General features: G+C 48.8%; 1 protein-coding gene across 1 annotated transcript in view; it reads left to right on the top strand.

Moving 5' to 3' along the window:
* Positions 1-20179, top strand: part of SNX30 (sorting nexin family member 30) — an 89006-nt gene that overhangs the window by 62085 nt on the left and 6742 nt on the right. The window contains exons 6-8 of the mRNA XM_024562015.3: positions 1125-1324; positions 9344-9430; positions 18388-18540. Of these exons, the coding sequence (XP_024417783.3) occupies positions 1125-1324; positions 9344-9430; positions 18388-18540 (440 nt within the window). The remainder of the gene's footprint in view (positions 1-1124; positions 1325-9343; positions 9431-18387; positions 18541-20179) is intronic.

Genomic DNA, 20179 nt, shown 5'->3' with positions numbered 1-20179 from the left:
ATGTGAAACACATTGAATAGGACTCTCCGATAGTCGCCGCCCATCGACTGCTAAAGAAGGGGCAGCAGCATTTCAGTGTCGTGGCCAGAGTCCCGGTGAAATACGGTGGCCCAGAGTTTCTTTGTGAGGGGAAATCACATTTCTTCTTGTTTCCTGTGCTTTAATTCTCCTTTTCCCACTGATGGTATCATGGGGGGCCCACAAGTTTTGGAGAGCGCTTTAGGTACCATCCACACCTACGGACCAGGCGTTTGGGTGACCCCTGTGTGAGGGAGTGATTCTGCCTATGCCAGACCACATATCCTGTATCAAACATTTCTTAAAATTCCATTGTTCTTCCATTGTGACTGATTTTTTGGTTAGAGCAGCATCCCAATAACACCAAGATGGCAAGTTCGATCTCCAGTCGGGGCACATACAGGAATCAACCAATGACTGCATAAATAAGTGGAACAACAAACTGGTGTTTCTCTCTGTGTAAAATCGATAAGTTTTTTTTATAAAAACATTCCCCTAAACCTATAGGAAACTCTGCCACCGTTGTTAAAATACTGCTTCGCTGTGCGGGCAGGAGAGGTTTATTTATGAAGGCACTTGGTGGGTACAGCTGCTGCCACTTTCCCCTGGAAGGTGTTGTGGTCCCCATGATCCAGAGGCTTGGCATTCTCATTATGGGGTGCGGTTGACTGATGTTTCGATGTTAACTGTAACATTAGCTTTTAGAGAGTTTTAAAAGTTGTTATGCCCTGGCCGGGTGGCTCAGTTGGTTGGAGCATTGCTCCATCCACCAGAGAGGTTGCAGGCCCCACCCCCAGCCAGGGCACTACCTAGGTTACAGGTTCAATCCCCAAATCAGGGCGTGTATGGGAGGCAACCGATCAATGTTTCTCGTTCACATCAATGTTGCTTTCTATCTCTCTCCCTTCTTCTCTGTCTAAAAAACAAATTTAAAAAATTGTTACAAGCAGTGCTGTGTTTAATGGAGAGCATGCTCAGGGGAGGGAATGGCCGGGGAAACACAGCTTACTGTCAAGAGCTCCTGGCTGCAGCGGTTACTGAGTCAGTAATACCAGTGATTGCCGCCCAGCTGGAGCTTACTGACTGGTGTCTCTCCCCACCCTTAGAGTACCTCGTGGAGCTGAGGGAATACGGACCTGTGTACTCCACGTGGAGCGCCTTAGAGGGGGAGCTGGCCGAGCCGCTGGAGGGGGTGTCGGCTTGCATCGGCAACTGCTCCACCGCCTTGGAAGAGCTGACAGACGACATGACCCAAGACTTCCTGCCGGTGCTCAGGGAATACGTCTTATACTCCGACTCCATGAAGGTGAGCAGGCTCCCTGCCTGGGGACTTAGGTACTTTCGTTATGGTAGTTATCACCCCAAAAGTAATTGATTATTGCCCATTTGCATGTGGTACAGGTTTCCGTTGCCCTGGGTGGGTAGGATCAGACATGTGGGCTGACATTGTGGACATATCAATACAACACATGGCAAACAGGGTATGTGAACCAAGTAAAAAAAAAATAGTTTGGAGGGAATTCTTATTCGTGTTCACTGAGAATTCAAGGGGGTATAAAGGTTACTAAACAAGCACAGGACAGACACTGTGGGAAAGGAAAGATTGGATAATTAGAGCTCTTGGAAGTTAACATGATTGCTGAAATAAAATTGAGCAGGAAAGTCGGAAGATGAGGATGAAGAAATCTTGGAAAGTAAAACGCACAAAAACAGGTGTTGGAAAGTAGAGCAAAAAATGCAAAAACACTGAAAAGGAGAGAGAAGGGTAGGAGACGCAGAGGACTGGTGCCAGAGGTTCAGCATGTCCGACTGACGAGTTTCTGGTTGCAAGAACAGCACAAGCTGAGGGAAGGAAATTATGAAAGAAATAATAGAAGGAACTCTCCCAAGGCCGAAGGGCAGGAGCCTTCAGATTAAAAGGACATTTTAATTGCCCAGCAAGAGGAATGAACAGAGAACCAACCTGAAGCCTATGCGTGGAGTATTTTAGAATGAGGGTGATAAGGATCAAATGATAAGGATCAAACGCAGGATCAAATGCTTCAGTGCCCACGCTAGAAACTGCCCCAGCACGTAAGCAGGCTGGTTGGAGAGTGCAGCTGCGGGGGAGCCTGTGCCAGTCAGAGGGAAGGTCGGTTCTCCTGACCCACAGAGCGGGGTGCGTGGCTCAGGACTGAATGTCCCGTCTTCAAGCAGCCCCCTTTCTGCTTTCCAGAGGAGACCTCGGTGGGTCAGGATTGACGAATCTCTAGAGAGATACCTGTCAGCCAACTTGAGTTCTGTGAAAGAGTAAAAAAAAAAAAAAAAATCAACTGGCTATAAAAACTTTCTTATGGAAAATCGCAAGCATGTACAGAAGCAGGAAAGAGTAGTATGACGAGCTCTTGTATCCCCCTCACCCTTGTTCCATCAGAGAAGTTCCTTAAAATTATGAAGTTTTAAGGCTCTTGATGCATATTCAAGTGTGAACAATGGAAAGCCTGTGGCCGGCGGGGTGAATCACGGTCTCACGTGTATTCTATAGAGCTGCCAATAAAACACTTTCAAAGAGAGGATCAGGTCCGCATCTCACAATGATCAGGGGAAATGGCATAAGGCTCCCTGCCTGTGAAGTGGAAATACTGGTAGTGATGATAATAAGGGTGAAACTCACACACGAGATCATTAACCTGAGGCAGCTTTGTTGCTAATTATGGGAACTGAGGCTGAAAACCGAGGCGTCTGACTCCAGGTTTGTATCTCAGTCTCCTCTATTACACTGCATTTTTTAAATTGAGATCTACACATTGCATGTTTAATTCTATGGCTGATACAAGTATAGAGAGGCATTCTGGGGTAGGGTGCGAGCAAATGGGTGATGGGCATCAGAAGGTGCAAACTTCTGATTACAAAATAAATAAGTCACGGGATCTAACGTACAGTGTGGTGACTACAGTTATTACTGTGTTGTGTGCTTGAAAGTTGCTACTAAGAGTAGATCTTAAAAGTTGCGATTACACAAAAAATTTAACTGCTGTATGTGTGGTGATGGATGTTAACAACTCTCATTTCACAATGTATACAAATCATCAAATCATCATGTATACCTGAAACTAACATTATGTTTTGTGTGACCTGTATATCAATAAAAAGGCCTCCTGACTTATTTAAAATGGACCAGAATATTTTGCTGTACTTGTAAAGTTAATAGGTTAATGGTATCTGCTTTGTAAACAGACATAAATTTTTACAATCCCTGGGGTGTCCCTAAACTTGTCTCTTTTATAGATACACCCTTCATAAAAATTGCTTCCTAGAAAATAAAGAAGAAAATGCTCCCTTACCCTTGCCAGACTGAATATCTGATGCATACATGGTCCTGGGATATTAACAGTACATATTATTGGGTTGGCTAAAAAGTTCATTTGGTTTTTTCCGTAAGATGGCTCTAGTAGCACTCAGTTGTCTTTAACTTCATTTGAAACAATTGTGTTAGATTGTATTGTGACAGCTGTCCTATCAGTGCCCATTAAAAAAAAACAAACATCAAAACTGGTGGATTTTTGTACAGCCATTTTAATATTGAAGATGGAAGAGTATATGCAACATTTTTGGCATATTATGCTTTACTGTTTCAAGAAAGGTAAAAACGCAACTGAAATGCAAAAAAAAGATTTGCATAGTGCATGGAGAAGGTGCTGCGATGGATCAAACGTGTCAAAAGTGGTTTGCGAAGCTTCCTGCTGGAGATTCCTTACTGGACGATGCTCCGAGGTCGGTTGACCAGTTGAAGTTGGCAGCAGTCAAATCGAGACTTAATTGAGAACAATCAATGATCTACCACACAGGAGATAGCCAACATACTCCAGATATCCAAGTCAATGAAGTTGTTGGTAAAAACGAAGAATGTATGTGTTATGTCAAAAACTAAACAAGATTTTTTGGCCAACCCGATATATACACGTCAAAGAGCATGGTTATGTCAGAGGTGTTGGTGAACAACCAGGGTGAGACGAGAGAAGGGAGAAAGGCCACGTAGAGGAAATGGCTTCAGTCGGAGACGCGAATGACATAGAGGAGTGAGCATTTTAGGTGGAAGGAGTAGCCAGTTCTAAAGCAGAGACGAACGTGGTGTCTCTGCAGGTCAGGAAGTCCAGTGTGAGTGGAGCCCAGTGAGCAAGGGAGGAGGTGGAGGAGGCGAGGTCAAAGAGGCAGGTGGGCCAGGACATACAGTGGTATCCTGAAGGCCTTGGTTGCAGAGAGCCTGGATTCTATTCTTAGGAATAAAAGGGAAGCCGTCTTGTCTGGTTTATGCAGGGGAATGGCAGGGGACACTTCTTTCTGAAGATGACAACTAGTGCTGCAGTGTGGAGAGTGGGCTGTAGAAAGTGGGAGCGGAGGCGGGGAGACCAGGTAAGGAGACCATCACAGGTGGCCAAATGGCAGATCCCCAAGGTGCTGGAGCTTGACTAAGCGGAGGTGGAGAAGTGGGTGGGTCTGGGGTATGTTTTGCACGAGGGGCCAAGGAGACTTGCCACCGAATTAATGTGAAGTAAGAAAGGCAGGGATTGAGAATGATTCCTGGGTTTTGGCTCCAGCAACTGGGGTGGACAGGGTGCTGTTTATGCAGTGGGGAAGTCTGAGAGGAAGGGTTTGGACAGGTGGGAATCGAGTTGTTTTGGCCATGTTGAGTTCAACAAATGCCAGTTAGTCATTGAAACAGTGATGTCAAAGCAGCCACTGCTGAGTTTGGTTCAGAGTGGGAACAGAAGTTTGGGAGTTGTTTGTATATAGGTGGCGTTTCAATCTGTGACAGCTGGGGAGACTATCTCATCTAGTGATGAGGCTGAGGTTAACAGTCTAGACCTGCGCCTTGAGGCGTGACAATGTTTAGTGGGCTAGCACCCATAGGAGGAGGAGCAAGTAGAAAAGGAGCCTGAGAAGGAATGGTGTAGTGTAGTAGGAGGAAAAAAAGATGACCTCGGTGTAGCTGAGAGAAATGTTCTTAGAAGAAGGAATGTGATAAACAGCGACCATTGGACTTAATAATATGGAAGCCATTGGTAATTGTGATTAGAGGTCTCATATGTGGATGCATAAATTTGTGTTTAAAGACAGAATTGGTCTTTGCATTACAGATACTCAAATGCCAATTTTTTAATTGTGATACGGTTTCTTCAGCCTGCCCACCTTTGCCCTCAGGGGCCACACGGTGGTGCTAATGAGTCAAGTAACTGGTTTATGCTTTAGGTCAGAGATTTTCAACCAGGGTGTCACAAGAACTTTTAAAACATGCAATACCTGACTGTTTAGTCAGGGGTACTGACCTCTTTTTCCCTTAGATTTTCAAATAAAAAAAATGACAACAGCCAAAGCAACAATAGCCATCTGGTGTGAGTGAATCAAATTATATCTATTTTTTTTGTCAGATCACAGAATTATAGTAATTAGTTTATATGTGCCATGAGATGAAAAAGGTTGAAAATTGCTACTTTAGGTTGACTAGTTCTGGTGCCTTTCAAAAACTAAAAAGGGGATTTCCTGGAAGATTGAGTCAGAGAAGAAAAAACTTCCTTTCTAATAAACAAAAGCGATTATAGATTGAGGCCCTGCCCCAATTTCTGGAAAATATAAAGAAGTGGGATGTAGACATGTACATGATCTCAAATGTTTTTTTAAAAATCAGAAAGTGTAATAATTAAAACTCTAAGATGCCCAGGGCTGGCAGACTGAATACGTTTTTTAACTTCCAGTTCTTCATGAAATTGCGCCAAAATGCTGCCAGAACGATTTTTTTAAAGCACGTATCTTGCAGGAACAAAGAGTGATAGAAGGGGAAACAATGACAGTACAATTGGGAACTAGAAAGCAAGTTTAGTGGTGATAGGGGACTAGGTGACCCCAAAAGCTGCCTTAGGAGCTCACTGTGGGGTCAGACTAAGGAGCCACCTGTTTACACTGTGGAACTTTTCAGAATTGGGAGCACGAGTACCTCTGGGACTCGAGGAGAGAAGGAGCTGAAGAGAAAAATTAGTTAGGAGCCCAAGAAGCAGTTCCAGCTTCTGGTTCTCTTCTCCTGCCCCCATAGAAGCTGCCATCTCTTCCCCATGCTGGCAGGCCCGGAGGCACATTCTCTGGAGGGGGTAGAAATAGAGGGTCTCTGGACCCCAGGCCCCGCTGAGGGCCGGGGCACAAATCCTAAAATCAGGATGTGAAGTAAAAGAGTGTTGAGACTCTTAGCTATCTTTCTCCCTTTGGCTCTTGGCCTTATGTCTTCCCTGCAAGATTAGAAGCACCTTTTCTAGAAAATCTGAAGAGGCCAGGGGAAGAGACGGGGAGATACTGATTCTGGAGGGGCGGGGTAAGCCCCCAACCAAATGCCCCAGCAGAGCCCCTAGAGAGAACCGTCAACCAGCCCTCGAAGTGCAGACAGCTTTTGGTCAGAGTTTTAGGGTCTCCCTCTAGGATTTTAGTGGACAGACAAGATTCTATATGACTATGAAGTAAAAACAAAGAAGAAAAGAAGCATATTGAGTGAAACATCATTGAAAGAGAAAAGAATTTCCAGGAAAAGAAATCATCAGTATCTCAAAAAAAAAAAAAGATATTATAGCCATAAGACAAGATTTTTTTTTAATCCAGCAAACAAAGAGTTCATGGAAATTAAGACCATGATAGAAATTTTCTGAAAAATCTATTGAAGAGTTAGAAGAAAAGATTAAGGAAATCACGTATAAAGTGAGACAAAAAGACAGATGGAGGGCTAGAGGAAAAATAATGAAAATGAGAGGACTAGACCGTAATGTTCGACCTCTGAATAATAAGTGCCAGGAGGAGAAAACAGGAAATTGGGGAGCATCGAAGAAGTCATTCAGGAGAAGAGACTACAACCGAAGACAGAGTGTGTTACTGGTTGCGCCCACGTGAGTTACCTCTGTGGCATTAACCAGCGGCCTGGCCTCAGCCTAGTCCCTCCTTTGTGTTCTGGTATCCAAGATGGGGACGACACGCTTTCACTTGCTCAGGGTGGTCACAAGTTTTTCCTGCTGCCCAGTGATGTGGGGGTGTTAGCACAAACTCTCCCATCAGCCTGCCCGAGAAGGCAGTGTCCTGGTCATCCCAAAAGAGGCGAGGGTGACAGCAGCTGAGGAGATGGAGGGGAGGCCCCAGCTGACTGGGGGAGGGAGTGTGGCTGAACCTTGGGGCCCCGGCCTGCTGTGGGGGCAGGGACAGGAGACACACAGGGTTGTTTCAACTGTGCGGAGCTGCCCGTCCTGGCCACACTGACAGAGAAGGTGCTACTGGGACAACTCAGCCATGTCCCCGACCCCCCTCTGGACATGTGTGCTGTTCCCCACAAGACGTGAAGCATCCATGAAGGCCACATGTGGCAATGATAAGCGTGCCAGCGGCCCCTCCCTGCTGTCTCATTGCCATCCCCACCCCCCACCCAGGAACTACATTTGTGTCTCCAAGGGCAGCCCCGAATGTGTATGTCTCTCGGTTGGAGATTATGGTTTTTGCTCCTGCTGGTACTAGACCAGTAGACTTAGAATATTTTCTGGGCTCTGTGAAGTCGAAAAAGGACCCCTAATTTTTTGGTCGGTTGGTTTTCCTCTCTGGATTCGTGCTGTCCAATATGGCAGCCACTAGCCGTAAGTGACTTCGTAAGTTTAAATTCAAATTAGGTACAATTAAATAAACCTTGACACCGAGTTCCTCAATCACATGCATCTTGTGTCAAGAGCTCAGTCAGCCCATGGGCTGCTGGCTGCTGTGTTAGACGACAGAACCTTCCATCCAGCAGAAAGGTCCATCGAACTGGAAACCTCACTGCTCGGAGGTCAGTGGCTATGGGGAGGGGACTTCCAAGTGCACAGAAAGGTGAGTGGCAAACAATGAAAAACAAGCTATTGCAGGTCTTATCTCATGTTCTTCCTGTGGTAAAACAGTTCTTGAAGTAAATTCTTACTTCAGGGGAAGATGTCAGGTTCCCTGGGTTGGCACCCACATTCCATTAGAAGATTGTCCCTAGAGCGGTCTCAACGATTCAGTCACTCGTCACCTTTCAGCACGTTGTCAGGGGCACGAGATGCCTTAGCCAAGAAATGGCTTCTTCCCACCTGACACCGTGCTCTGCTGGGAGGTCCCAATAGGAAAAGTGTGGGATTAGAAACTTTTATAGCAATGTGTGACTTCTGAGTTCATGGGAAAGAAAATTCCCACCGCTGTTGGCTTGCCATTTGTCATTGAAGAAAAGAAGAAAAAAGCAACCCCTGGGTGAAGCGGATGTTTTTCTGGAATGTCTGCTGCATGCTCTTCTGTTCTGCCTGGTGGCATCTCAGCGGCGGAGCCAGCACTGGGAGACTGAGGGAGGCACTCTCACTTGGGTGCCGTGGACCTCCTGTTTGCACAGGCCCGTGGGTGTCTCCTGAAATTTTGCATCCTGGGCCCCTGGTTTGTCACTTTAGCTCCGGGCTGCTCTCTTTGGGCCCATTTACAGCTCACTCCGGCAGGCTCGCTGCATGGGTACAGGGTTCCCGAACCTGCATGCAGCTCCCCTCGCCAGAACCCCTAGGTTGGGGTTGTATCCCTTTGCTCTTTGTAAACCTGGGCGAGAGCAGAGGACAGATAAGCGGCTGAAGGGTCAATGTGCAAATCAGTCTGCCTGGGATCAGCTCTCTTGACTCGGAGTCTTAGATGTTGCTGTGAATAGTTCAGAGGACATCCTGCATGGTCACCTGCCAAGTCCCACACTTCTGCACAGCAAAGTTTCTCTGCGCCGGGGGAAGCCCAGAGTCCTCTCATCACCATGGCGACAGGTGGGCGCCATTTCCCCCACTTCCCTTCCTTGGAATTCTGTCACTTTCAGAGTCCGGCCGAGTTACCACACTAGGACGCTCGCTCTGAGCATGGTTCTCCCTCCTTAAAGTGGGAAATCAGTTTGAAAATTATGGATAAGACTGTATTTTGTTCAAATGTGGTAAAAATGTTTCTGTATATTGTTATTGTTTCCTCCTGGAATTAGTTTGGGGGTAAGTCTTAAGTATCTCTCTCTCCCCAGCTCATGTCTTAGAAGGCCTTTTGTACTGGCTTTGCCCTCTTTCTTCCCAAGTTGGAGAATGTTTGCATTAGTAAACAAGTTCACCCTTGCCCACAACAGCAGCAAAATCTCTGCCTCCTCCAGAGTCCATGTCACAGGTCACGCCAAGCCAGACTTCCCAGGAGCAGATGGCTGGGCCTGGGTGCCCTGATCCAGGGAGGAATGGGGTAAACAAGCAGGCACCTGGGGCTTGGAGGCCCCTGCATGAACTCTCTTACATGCTTCCCTTCCTGCCTCCCACAGAACGTGCTGAAGAAGAGGGACCAAGTGCAAGGAGAGTATGAGGCCAAGCTGGAAGCCGTGGCTCTGAGGAAGGAAGACCGCCCCAAGGTGAGGGAAGGCCCCTGGGGAGGGTGGGCGCTGGGGGCTGCATGCTGTAATCACCTTGCGGGAGCCCCGTGGATCTTGTCCCGAGACACACGTAGGACCGAGGTGCTCCATGCCAGCCGGGCCGTGTTGACGCTATATCCTCCTTTTGTTCCCTTTAAGTTGTATTTCTGGGAGTTCCTGATGTGCACTGGGGGTTGAGTTTTCTGCTGTTTCCTGGGATTGATTCTTTTTCCAGTCTCCCAGCTGTAACTCACAGGCAGTTCCTCTCGCTGTGACGTGGGATTACGGAGAAAGCGGAAGGACAGTCCAGATCAGGGCTCTCAGGCGTGTGGTCTGTGGGCCACCCTAGGGCGGGAGAGGCACCGGAGCTGAGAGGAGGCCCCTTGGCATGTGTTCAGCTCCCAGGCCGAGTGTGTCCAGCTAGCGTGGAGAGTTGCACGTGGCAAGCTGCACGCCGGTGGTGCACAGTAGGACTGCAGCTGGGTCGGATTGGGGGAAAAGCCAACAAAAGCGGCCCTTTGCTGCCCAGTTTGAGCACTGACCTAGCCCAGGACGCCCTCCCGCTCCAGCGCCCATGGTACACGTGGAGGACCGCAGCTGGAGAAAGGCATCTGTTGTCCGCGTCACTCCCACGTGTTGCCTGGCTCCGTCCCCAGCCTGCCAGGACTGCAAAAGAGAATAAGGACAGCCAGCATGCACTCACCGACAGCCCGCTCAGCGCTTTACACTTGTGTTATCTCATTTATTCCGCAGAGTACCCCCCCACCCCCTGTGTCGCAGCTGCGCTCTGTATTCCCAGTGGGCGCTCGAGCCCAGGCCACAGGCTGCGGTCTGGCTTCAGGACCTTGCCGGCTCTCCTGCGGTTCCTCCGCTCCTTTTTGTTTGTAATTGGAAAGTATTTGTTCTCGAAAAGGGGGTGCGGTGGGGAATGTTATTACAAAGATTAATGCAGGGCCCACACTTCAGGGAAATAGTTTACATAAGAACTGTTTGTTTGCTTTTCCGCCTGTGCCTTGCTTCTCACGGCTGCTGCCAAGCTGAGATACACCTAGAAAGGAACTCGCTTTGGGAATTTGAAACCCAAACCTTGCAAATGGCACACCCTGACTCCATGTAGGACTTTCATGTATTGATTGCTTCACCCCATCACCGCTCAGCGCAGCAGTCCCCCGAGGCCCAGAGGGAGGGTGCTGTGCTTTTTCCCCACATCACGGGTGAGGACATGGGCACAAAGCAGCTCAATAAATTGCCTGTTTTTGTTGATGCCAAAGGTCTTTGTCCAGCGTGCTTGACCCAGCAGGCACACGACAGTTGCACTTGTCGCCTCATGTCCTGTGACACCTGTAGTGTCCACGCAAGGGAGTGAAGGCTGCATGCGTCTCACAGAGTCCGATGATAAGGACGGGGGCTCTTGTCGCTGACCCAGGGTTTGCAGCTGGAACTTGGCCAGGGAGCTAGGCACCCCTTCCATCCTGCGCGCCCCGAGGGAGGAGATGACAGAAACACAGCTGTGTGCATGGCCGCCCTCTGTATCCCAGCTGCCTGTCCCGTTGGCCAGGCTGGCTGTCCCTGTGGCCGCCTGGAACATGGTGCCGTCTCTGTGTGCTGAGCCCAGGTCTCAGTCTCATTTGAACGGATGGCATAGAATGCCGTGTGTCTATGTTTCGTATTATCATTCTCACAAATACAGATGTCACTTTTCCTGGGAGGGAGGGGAGGAGAGATGACGTGTTCTGCCGCTGGCCCAGTTCGGAAGCAGAGGGTCCTGTATTTAAAAGGTGTCACTTCAGTAGCTCTGTCAGCACTCGTACCTGCTCAGCTCTGAGCACCAGCTTTCTCAGAGGCGATATAGTCATTTAACATATGTTCAGCCCTGTCTGGGACCGTTGGCTTGCAATGGCAGGAGCTAAAGGGCATGAATAATATGCCGGATTAAATCTTGACTCTGCCCTGGCTGCTGGCTGCCTGAAGTTCATACCCGCCTTGGGGCAGACGGAGCAGAGGGAGCACCAGTTGCCGGCTCCCTGCTGCAGGGGGCTCCTGCCTCCTGCTCTCCGCTCCTCGCTGGCCTGGGTGACTTCTCTTCTCCTCCCCGTAGGCGTTCACATCTTCCCGCTGCTGTAGTCCTCACTTCTCTGAAGCATCACTCATTCTCTTGGCCACAGGAGTTCTTACAAGAAAAGCAGGTTTCTTTCCTGCCCATGAGACGAACCAGTAGGTTCCAGGCACAGCTGCATTCCCTTAGCACGCTGCTGTGGGTGGGTGGGTCTGGTGGGATACTGAGCCTTGCCAAAGTTCATTTTGCCACCTATGTAGCAATTGTGATATTCACCAACAAAGCAGGGACTGTCATCATGGAGGTTGTAACAGTGGAGGCAGCAGAAACTGTACCCCCAGTTTAGGATCTGGGGCAGCAGCTCCTTTGGTGGACAGAGGAAGGCTCCATTGTCCAAGTTGACTGTGGTTTGATAGAAAGAGCACAGGATTTAGAATCAGATGGTCTGGGCTTCAAATCCCAGCTCTGCCCCCACCCCCGTCCCCACCTGCACAGGCTTGGACTGGTTTGCTCCTTAGCCTTTGCGGGTTCATATGTGGACTGCTGTGAGGATGTAAAGATGGGCATAGTGTTGGATGCAGTCACAGCTGCGCCAATGGTGGAGCCTCTGCTTCCCATTTGAGTCCCAGTCGTCACTAGTAGGAATGCTGAATGCGTTTTCTGAGTTGGTTGGCACTTATGATTTACACTTTTTTGTCTGAACATACTATTTTAGACATTATTTCTTTGTGTCCTAAAGCATCTGCTTCCATACACCTTCCGACCGCCTCTCCTCCCTGACCACCCTCCTTAGTAGACAGACAGCTAGGAAATGAATAGCTTGCGCTTTTCCTGTGCTTTCTTTCATGTGGTTTTGAGCTCCCCTTTCCAGAGCCGATGTTGGTGCAATGAAAGCCCAGGTTGATTTACCCCGAGGAGGACTCGATGAGTTCTGCTCTTGGTAACTTTTCGTGGGAGCAACACTGTTTCCAGGTGTAGCACCAGGATGAGGGAAGGAGAGGGAAGGTGGGCAGTTTTCACAGGGATGGTCTGGGTCTGGGCATGTTAACAGAAGATCTGAGAGGGGCTGGGGCCTTCCCTTGTTTTGAGGTGGAATCTGGGAAAGTTGATATTTGTGAAACGACAGAGTAATAGCAAAATCTGACCACTTCTCCATAACCCGGAACAAGGAAGCTGGAGGTGAGCATCCTGCGACTCTGGTTCGGAATGACAGAGCTGCCACTCACACAGCGGCGGGTGGAAAACCCAGCCTGCCTTTCACCCTGCAGCCAGCTTGTGGCCCAGAGACTCCTGCCTTGCATTGCTTCTGTCATTGGTCCTGGCACCTGTCCCACTGCAGCCGTGAACCCCTCACCCACAGGTTCGGGGATCCCGCCTGCCCTATACAATCTTTGGGACTTTTTAAACCTACTGTCAGCATGGGGGCAGATGATGGGACATCTCCAGCCTGGTTCCAAGAAGGAAACTTGGGTAGAGGTTTCGTAGGGCCTGGAAATGCCCAGTACGTGGAAAGAGCTAAGTAACACATTTTTAAATGAACATTGAGTGAATTTTTGTTGTCACCCTGCTTCCCAACACACAAAAGTGCTTAATTTAACCTCCTAGGGCCCCTCTCCCATCACTTCAACAACCCACACTCTGCAGTGGATGTTCTCATGAGAGATAGGGGAACCGATGAGAAAAATGCAGGCTTTTGTTCTCTGCTTCGGAGTTGCTGTCTTTTGAGTCTAAACTGGTGATACATTTTGCTTCTTGGTGGCTGGTGATAAGCAACACCCAGCCACTGGCGTTGGATGTCGCCATTTCAACACCATTCAGATACAAAGTAGCACGATTGTAACAATACCTCAGTCACAAAATTAAAACATGGAGGTAAAAAGGAACGCTAGAGGTCTCCGCTTCATGAACTGATTGTCACAGAAACACCATCCAGAAAGAAACAAACACAGGAGGAATGTGATTCTGAGCCTCTGATGCCAGCAGCCCTCCTTTTCATAAAATTGGGGAACTTCAGTAGCTGGTCATTTCAGACAGCTCACCCCAATTCCTCTTATTCTGTCCTTTTTAAACCCTCCCCCCTTTTCTGGCCCTTACTGTCCCCATGTTTCTGTGGCTCTGCTGTCTCTGACTCACTCACTTCTGCTTCTGGGCCCATCTTTCTTAGTGGCCTTTGCTGACTCCTGTATTAACCCTGCACATGTAGGCTTCCCCATGAGTTCTATCCATCACTCCTCCCTTCCTCAGCCCCCTCTTTTCTTCCCCCATACATTAAGCAAATTGTAATTGTGGCAAAATACACACACACATAAAACTTACCATCTGAACCACTTTCAAGAGTACGTACAGTTCGGTCGTGTTTAGTAAATTCACAGCGTTGGGCAACCAGTCTCTGGAAGTCTTCACTTGCAGAACTGAAACTCTGCATTGCCCCTCCCTCTGGCCCCCGGCAGCCACCCTTCTACTTTCTGTCTCTATGAATTTGACGACTCTAGGTAGGTACCTCATATCAATGGAACTATACAGGATTTGTCTTTTTGTGACTGGCTTATTTCACTTAGCACAAGGTCCTTAAGGTGCATCCGTGGTGGAGCAAGTGTCAAAGCTTCCTTCCTTCCTTGAGGCTGAATAATATTCTGTTGTGTGCCAACGCCACATTTTGCTTATCCACTCATCTGTGGATGGACACTTGAGTTGCTCCCGCCTTTTGGCTGCTGTGAATAGCGCTGCAGTGAACACGGTGTGCAAATGTGTCTTCCAGACCCTGCTTTCAGTCCTCTGGGTATATGCCTGTACGAGGAATTGTTGGATCATATCGTAATTATATATTTTTTATTTTTTGAGGAAGTATCATAGTGTTTTCTGCAATGGTTGTACCATTTTACATTCCCACTAACAGTGCACGAGGGTTTCACTTTCTCTACATCTTGGCCAATACTTCTTATTTTCTGTTTTGTTTTGTTTTTTAATAACCATCCTAGCAGGTATGAAGTGGTTATCTTGTTGTGCTTTTGCCTTGCGTTTCCATAATGGTTCATGGTGTGGAGCCTTATTTCATGTGCTTGTTAGCCATTTGTGTGTCTTTGAAGAAATGTCTAGTCACGCCCTTTGCTCATTTTAAAATCAGGTTGTTTGATCGTTGTCGAGTTGTTTCAGGCCCCTCTTGTGGAGGGAAGGTCTCACCCTTTCCCATGGCTGCAGCTACTGTACCTCCTTTATCTGGTCTGTGGACCTGTCCTTTATCCCGTGGCTACTCTCGTCAGCCAGACTAGAAACCGCAGGCTCTCCTCTGACTTCCTGCATCTTCTACCTCACGTGCAGCTGTGCCTGAGTCTGTCAGTTCTGTCTCCACCAGGTTGGTCTGATCTCTCCTCTCCCTCCTGCTGTTACAGCCACCATCCTGGCCCCAGGACGTCAAGGGCAACCTCAGGACAGTAGAATTTGGTGTTGACTCATCTCTGATCTCTGGTGAAATCTTGGGTGGGGTCACAAGGGTGAGGAGCAGCATTCGGTTTGAAAGAATATATTTTGATTATAATAGTTTATATTCAGAACACAAAAGAGTAGCCTCTTTTTACAAGATGTGGAATGAAGCTCCATAAAATATCCTCACCTGAGGAGCTCTGCAAATGATAGATTATCTTTTATGAACTTTGATTTGTTTATAATATTGGTACTGACCAGAACAACAAATATCTGTTGAGTGTTTAACGTACACTAGGCACCAAGTGCTTTATGCATTCTATCTCATTTAACCTCATAACGACCTTGTACGGTGGATAGTACTATCCAGAAAAAGAAGCTGAGCCACAGGGAGGCCCAAAGCCACCCATCCAGTAAGCGGGAAGTGTGGTACTCAAACTCTGAAACTCTGGCCCCACGACTGTCTGTATCAGAGATTCTCAACCCGTGTGCCGCAAAAAATTTAAAACATGCGATACCTGACTATTTATTTAGTCAAGGGGCACTGACCTCTTTTCCCGTAGATTGTCAAATAAACAAATGACAAGAGCCAACACAACAATAGCTGTCTGGTGTGAATGAATCAAAATTATACCTACTTTTTCGGTCATATGGGCAAAAAATATAACAATCTTTGGTATGCCGCAGAACTTTAGTAGTTAGTGTAAGTGTGCCACGAGACAAAAACGGTTGAAAAATCGCTGGTCTGTGTACTTGGAGGAAGCACGAGGCATTTCTCTCTTCCGGAAAGGGGCTGCGAGAGGTGAATGGGCCTCGGAAAAGCTGACCCTCAGGCAGGGCCCCAGGCTTCTCACCTTCTGTGCGCACCCCTCCCCGCCCCCAGGTCTCGCCCCCTGGAGTTCTCTCTGCCTTTGTGAGCACCACCACGGCCTGTGAGCTCTTCCTGCTGTGGCCCAGGTGCTGTGTCACTTCTGTCACTCGAGTGTACCATCGCTCTAGAGTGCCCTGTCCCCGTGTCACCCGTGCCACTGCCATCATCTCTGAAGAGTCGCCTCAGTGGTGTTTCTTCCAGGAAGCCAGGTCCCTTATCCCGCCTGGCTGGACGCGGTCTCGGTTCCTCCTCACAGTGCGCCCGCCGCAGGGCTCAGAGCGGAGCCGAAGCATCCCACCAGTGACTGCCCAGGCAGGTTCATTTTCTTCCCAAAGAGACCGTTGGCCACTCGGGACAAGTTTGCCTCCAGAGACCTGAGCACTTTCGTGCCCCTCAGTGCCAGGCGTGGGGTGTGCTGTGAAAATGATGAGTGAAAAACATTTCCCCAAGCCCGGCTCAGGCGATCCTAAAATCCAGAGCTGTAGTTCTGACTCGTAACTTTTGTGGGTCAACAAAAAAAGAGCGTCCATCCCCTTAAGAAAGCTCCCCCTTCCCACACAAGAACTCCCCCTAATCAGAGAGCCTCGCCTCCCTCTTCTCCCTGTGTCCCGCCTGCCCCCCAGGCTCCCTTTTCAGAGCTCTGCTCTTCCTCTCCGCGGAAGCAGTGCTGTGAAGCAAACAGGAAGCTGCTCCCAGGTGCTCACTCCCTGATGCTAAAATGAGCAGTGGCCCAGGAGAGGAGTCAGGGAGCTTAGACTTGCCTGCAGGGACATGAGGCCTGGCTGGAGCCCCTGGCTCACTGTGTGTCCCTTGAGGCCAGTTCACTGGACATTTGTGGAGGGGTGGGGGGGTGGCTCGGGAGCAGACAGGCCAGGGCACTCTTGTTTTATTTCACTTTTCCCCGAGGTGGCCAATAGCAGTGGGTGAATCAGCAGGGAGAGGCCAGAGAGGCCTCAGTCATGGCATCAAAAGTAAAAGTCAAGTATTTTTTTAAAGATGATATTTATTTATTTGTAGAGAGAGAGGAAGGGAAGAAGAAAGGAGGACAGAAACATCGATTAGTTTCCTCTCGCACACCCCAACAGGGGACCTGGCCCACAACCCAGGCATGTGCCCCAACTGGGAATTGAACCTGTGACTTTTCAGTTTGTGGGATGACGCCCAACCCACTGAGCTACACCAGTCAGGACTCAAGGATTTTGCTTTGTTTTGTTTTGTTTTCATTCCAGAAGCTTCAGTGCTTTGTAGAGGGCTCCTTTTCCCCCCTTAGAAGAAAAGTTCTTCCCTTTCAGGCTGCCTGGGATGCCTCACCATCTTCCTTGTCTCACAAGGTCAAGTTCCTCTGCCAGGCATGTCTGAATCCCTTCCTCTCGGCTGCTTCCTTTTCCTCACTCCTGTATACCACAGCCACCTCCGAATGGTCTAGGTGGCCGAGCAGATGGCCAGTGCCCTCGGCTTTAGAAGCCCGGAAGGTGTCCAGCTCCCTCAGGCTTGACCTTACTATTACTCGTGTTCCTGGGTTGGCTCCTTGCCCATCAGGCCTGGGTGTAAAACCTCCCTGGCTGGTAGAGATGGACCTGGAAGGGGCCCACAGCTTGGAGACATTAGGGCTCACAGGACCCGGCACACAGAACGTACAAGGCCTGATTTGTTGTTTGGAAGCATCTGGCATGTGGGCGTTGGCCCAGCTTTGGGCACATTGGCCCCTAGCAACCATCAGGGCTCAAGGGGGAGCCCTTGACTCAGCAGGGAAGCGAGCTTTGTGCTTCGGCAACCAGGGTTATAATTTCCCGTCTCCTTTTCATAACATTGGATGTTCTCTGTCTGGATGTGTAAGATGGATGAAACCCACCAAAGCAAAATGAAAGTTGTGAATCCAGGTGGCGCTGTTCCATTTTGAGAAAGTCTCCTTTAAGAAAAAGCTGAAAAAGCTGCTACATTTTTATCTTTTTTTTTTTTTTGGACGTACATAAATAATTTTTCTCTTATTTCCCCAGAATTGCCTAACTTTCACTTTTCATTGTTGACAATCTGCTATCTTGGGGAGCACGGACAAGTCTCCAGATTATCTGTAATGTGGGGTTCAGGGGAGGGAGCGGCCCGTAGTCCTATTATTGCAATCAGTTCTCTGATTAATGAGGGAAGACATTACCAAACATCAGAAGTAATGGAGTAGTTCACATGATAACAGGAAACCCTTTTCCAGCTTCAGTAGTGGACACAGGAGGCCAGCAGGCCAATGTCAAATACTGCTGAATATTTGCAAAATCTACATAGATTGTTATGTTTTAAAAAAGGAACCAAAGATGCATGACTCTGAATGCAAAGTTTCTTCTTCCTGCTTGCAAATGGAGAGGGGGGTGTTTCCCCCACGAGTCTCTGTTTGTGCTTGGGTAGGTTTGAAGGTTTGGGTCAGGGTGGTCTTCAGAATTCCTTCTTAGACCTGAAAACAGTGGGCTCTGCCTTCAAATGAAGGCCTCCAGAGGAGAGCGCGTGTCTGTGGCATTGTAATGTAGCAACCCGGCCCTCATGAACGTGCGAGCAGATTGGTTCCAGGCATGCGAAGGCAGACACACGTACAGAGCACCCACTTCTGCGTCCCCCTTCCAGGTGCCCGCGGACGTGGAGAAGTGCCAGGACCGGATGGAGTGTTTCAATGCTGATCTGAAAGCCGACATGGAGAGGTGGCAGAACAACAAGAGGCAGGACTTCCGGCAGCTGCTCATGGGCATGGCCGACAAGAACATCCAGTACTATGAGAAGGTAATGAGCACACTGGCCAGACCGCGGCCCCCTTGTTAAGGAAGCGGCTCCCACAGTCAGAGCCTTTCGGAAGGGCCTGGCAGAAATCCAGAAGCAGGGGTCCTGCCAGTCCCGACCCCCTCCCTTATTGTATGTTTATTCCTAGCAACCTCTGCCTGTCTTTGCCCAGCTGTGCTTGATGTGGTGCTGATTTGGGGAGCAGCACTCCCACCCCAGGGGCCCACTGGGTTCCGTCACTGGTAATGGAAGCAGAAGTTTTATCTTCCGTGCCCTTTGGTCCTGGCCTCTAGCTGCTTCCCAGAATCAATCAGGCCTTCGGTACAGGGATACTCCCAGTTGATGGAGGTGTTTGGGCTACATTAATGCAATTGGGGGTTACTTTAATGGAGGCTTTGGGCTTATAGCTTAAATGACCCCCTGTTGTAGTTCTGCATACCACGGCTCCTCACTTTCATTGTGCTGTGGGTCCCTTTGATCATCTGGTAGAGATTATAGACCCCCTATTAAAATACTGTTTTTTAAAAATAGACTTTAAAATACTGCTTTTAAATGCCTAAAATAAAGGCACCTAGGATTATAAAGGAAAACTATTAAAAGGTTTTTTTCATGAATTCCCAAATTCCATAAACAGGGTCCCTGTCTTGGAACCTCATCTTGGCTCCTTCATACGTTTAACAAAGCTTTCTGAGTGCTTGCCGTGTGCCATGGATGGTACACGTTAACGAACAAGACAGCAGGACTCCCACTGCGAAGGAGCCCTCAGTCTAGTGGAGGATGCTCACTGATACAATAATTCCACTTCTGCAGCGTGAGGTGAAGAACAGGAAACTGGGAGAAAGCACTAGGGGGCATACTTCAGAGCAGAGGAGGGAGGGAGGGGGCAAGTGGAGTGGGCAGGAAAGGCCAAACAGAGGAAACTGCATTTAGTCTGAGTCTTCGAAACAAAGGCTTGGGGACTAAGTATTCCAGGCAGAGGGAGCAACCTATGCCAGGGTCCCAAGGTGGGAAAAAGCTTGAGCATTTGAGGATCAAAAGGAAAGCTGGTGTGGCCTTGGTTCCCCATCGCTAACACAGAAGGACCCTTCCATGTCTGAGATGGTGGCCGAGGGAGAGAGCAGGACCCAGAATGCCTTGGCCCCCGCCCTGAGTGGCGGAAAGCCAGCCCCTTGAATCTCTCCAGGCTCCCTTATGCGGGGCAGGGTCTCAGTCCAGCTTCTTCTCCAACCTCCAAGTCACTGGGAAGGAGAAACGGAGCAGTTTCACCACTCCTCTCCCTGCTTGACCTGTGGATGCCTCTCCTCCCACCTCCTCGTTCCCAGTGACTCACCCCAAAGTCCTGCTTCACCCCTGGGGCTGCTCCTAAGAAAGGCTCGTGTGATTCCCCTGTCCTTCCCTCTTTGCAAAAGACTTCTCAAAGGGAGACTTGTTTCTGCTCAGCAGGGCGCTCTAAGAGGAGAGCGCCAGAGTCCTCTACGTTCTTGGCCGTTCACAGGGATCTGGGATGGCAGGGGATTGGTAGAGTGGAGAGAACACTCGTTTGGGAATCATGAGCCTTTTTCGTTACAAAATCATAAGCATGTACTTCTGTAACACAACAATATCACACTCAAGCACACTGTATGGCATTTTAGGTAAAACG

Source organism: Desmodus rotundus, chromosome 1 (genome assembly GCF_022682495.2).
Source record: "Desmodus rotundus isolate HL8 chromosome 1, HLdesRot8A.1, whole genome shotgun sequence".
Lineage (NCBI taxonomy): Eukaryota > Metazoa > Chordata > Mammalia > Chiroptera > Phyllostomidae > Desmodus > Desmodus rotundus.
This window is presented reverse-complemented; position numbering and strand designations above follow the sequence as displayed.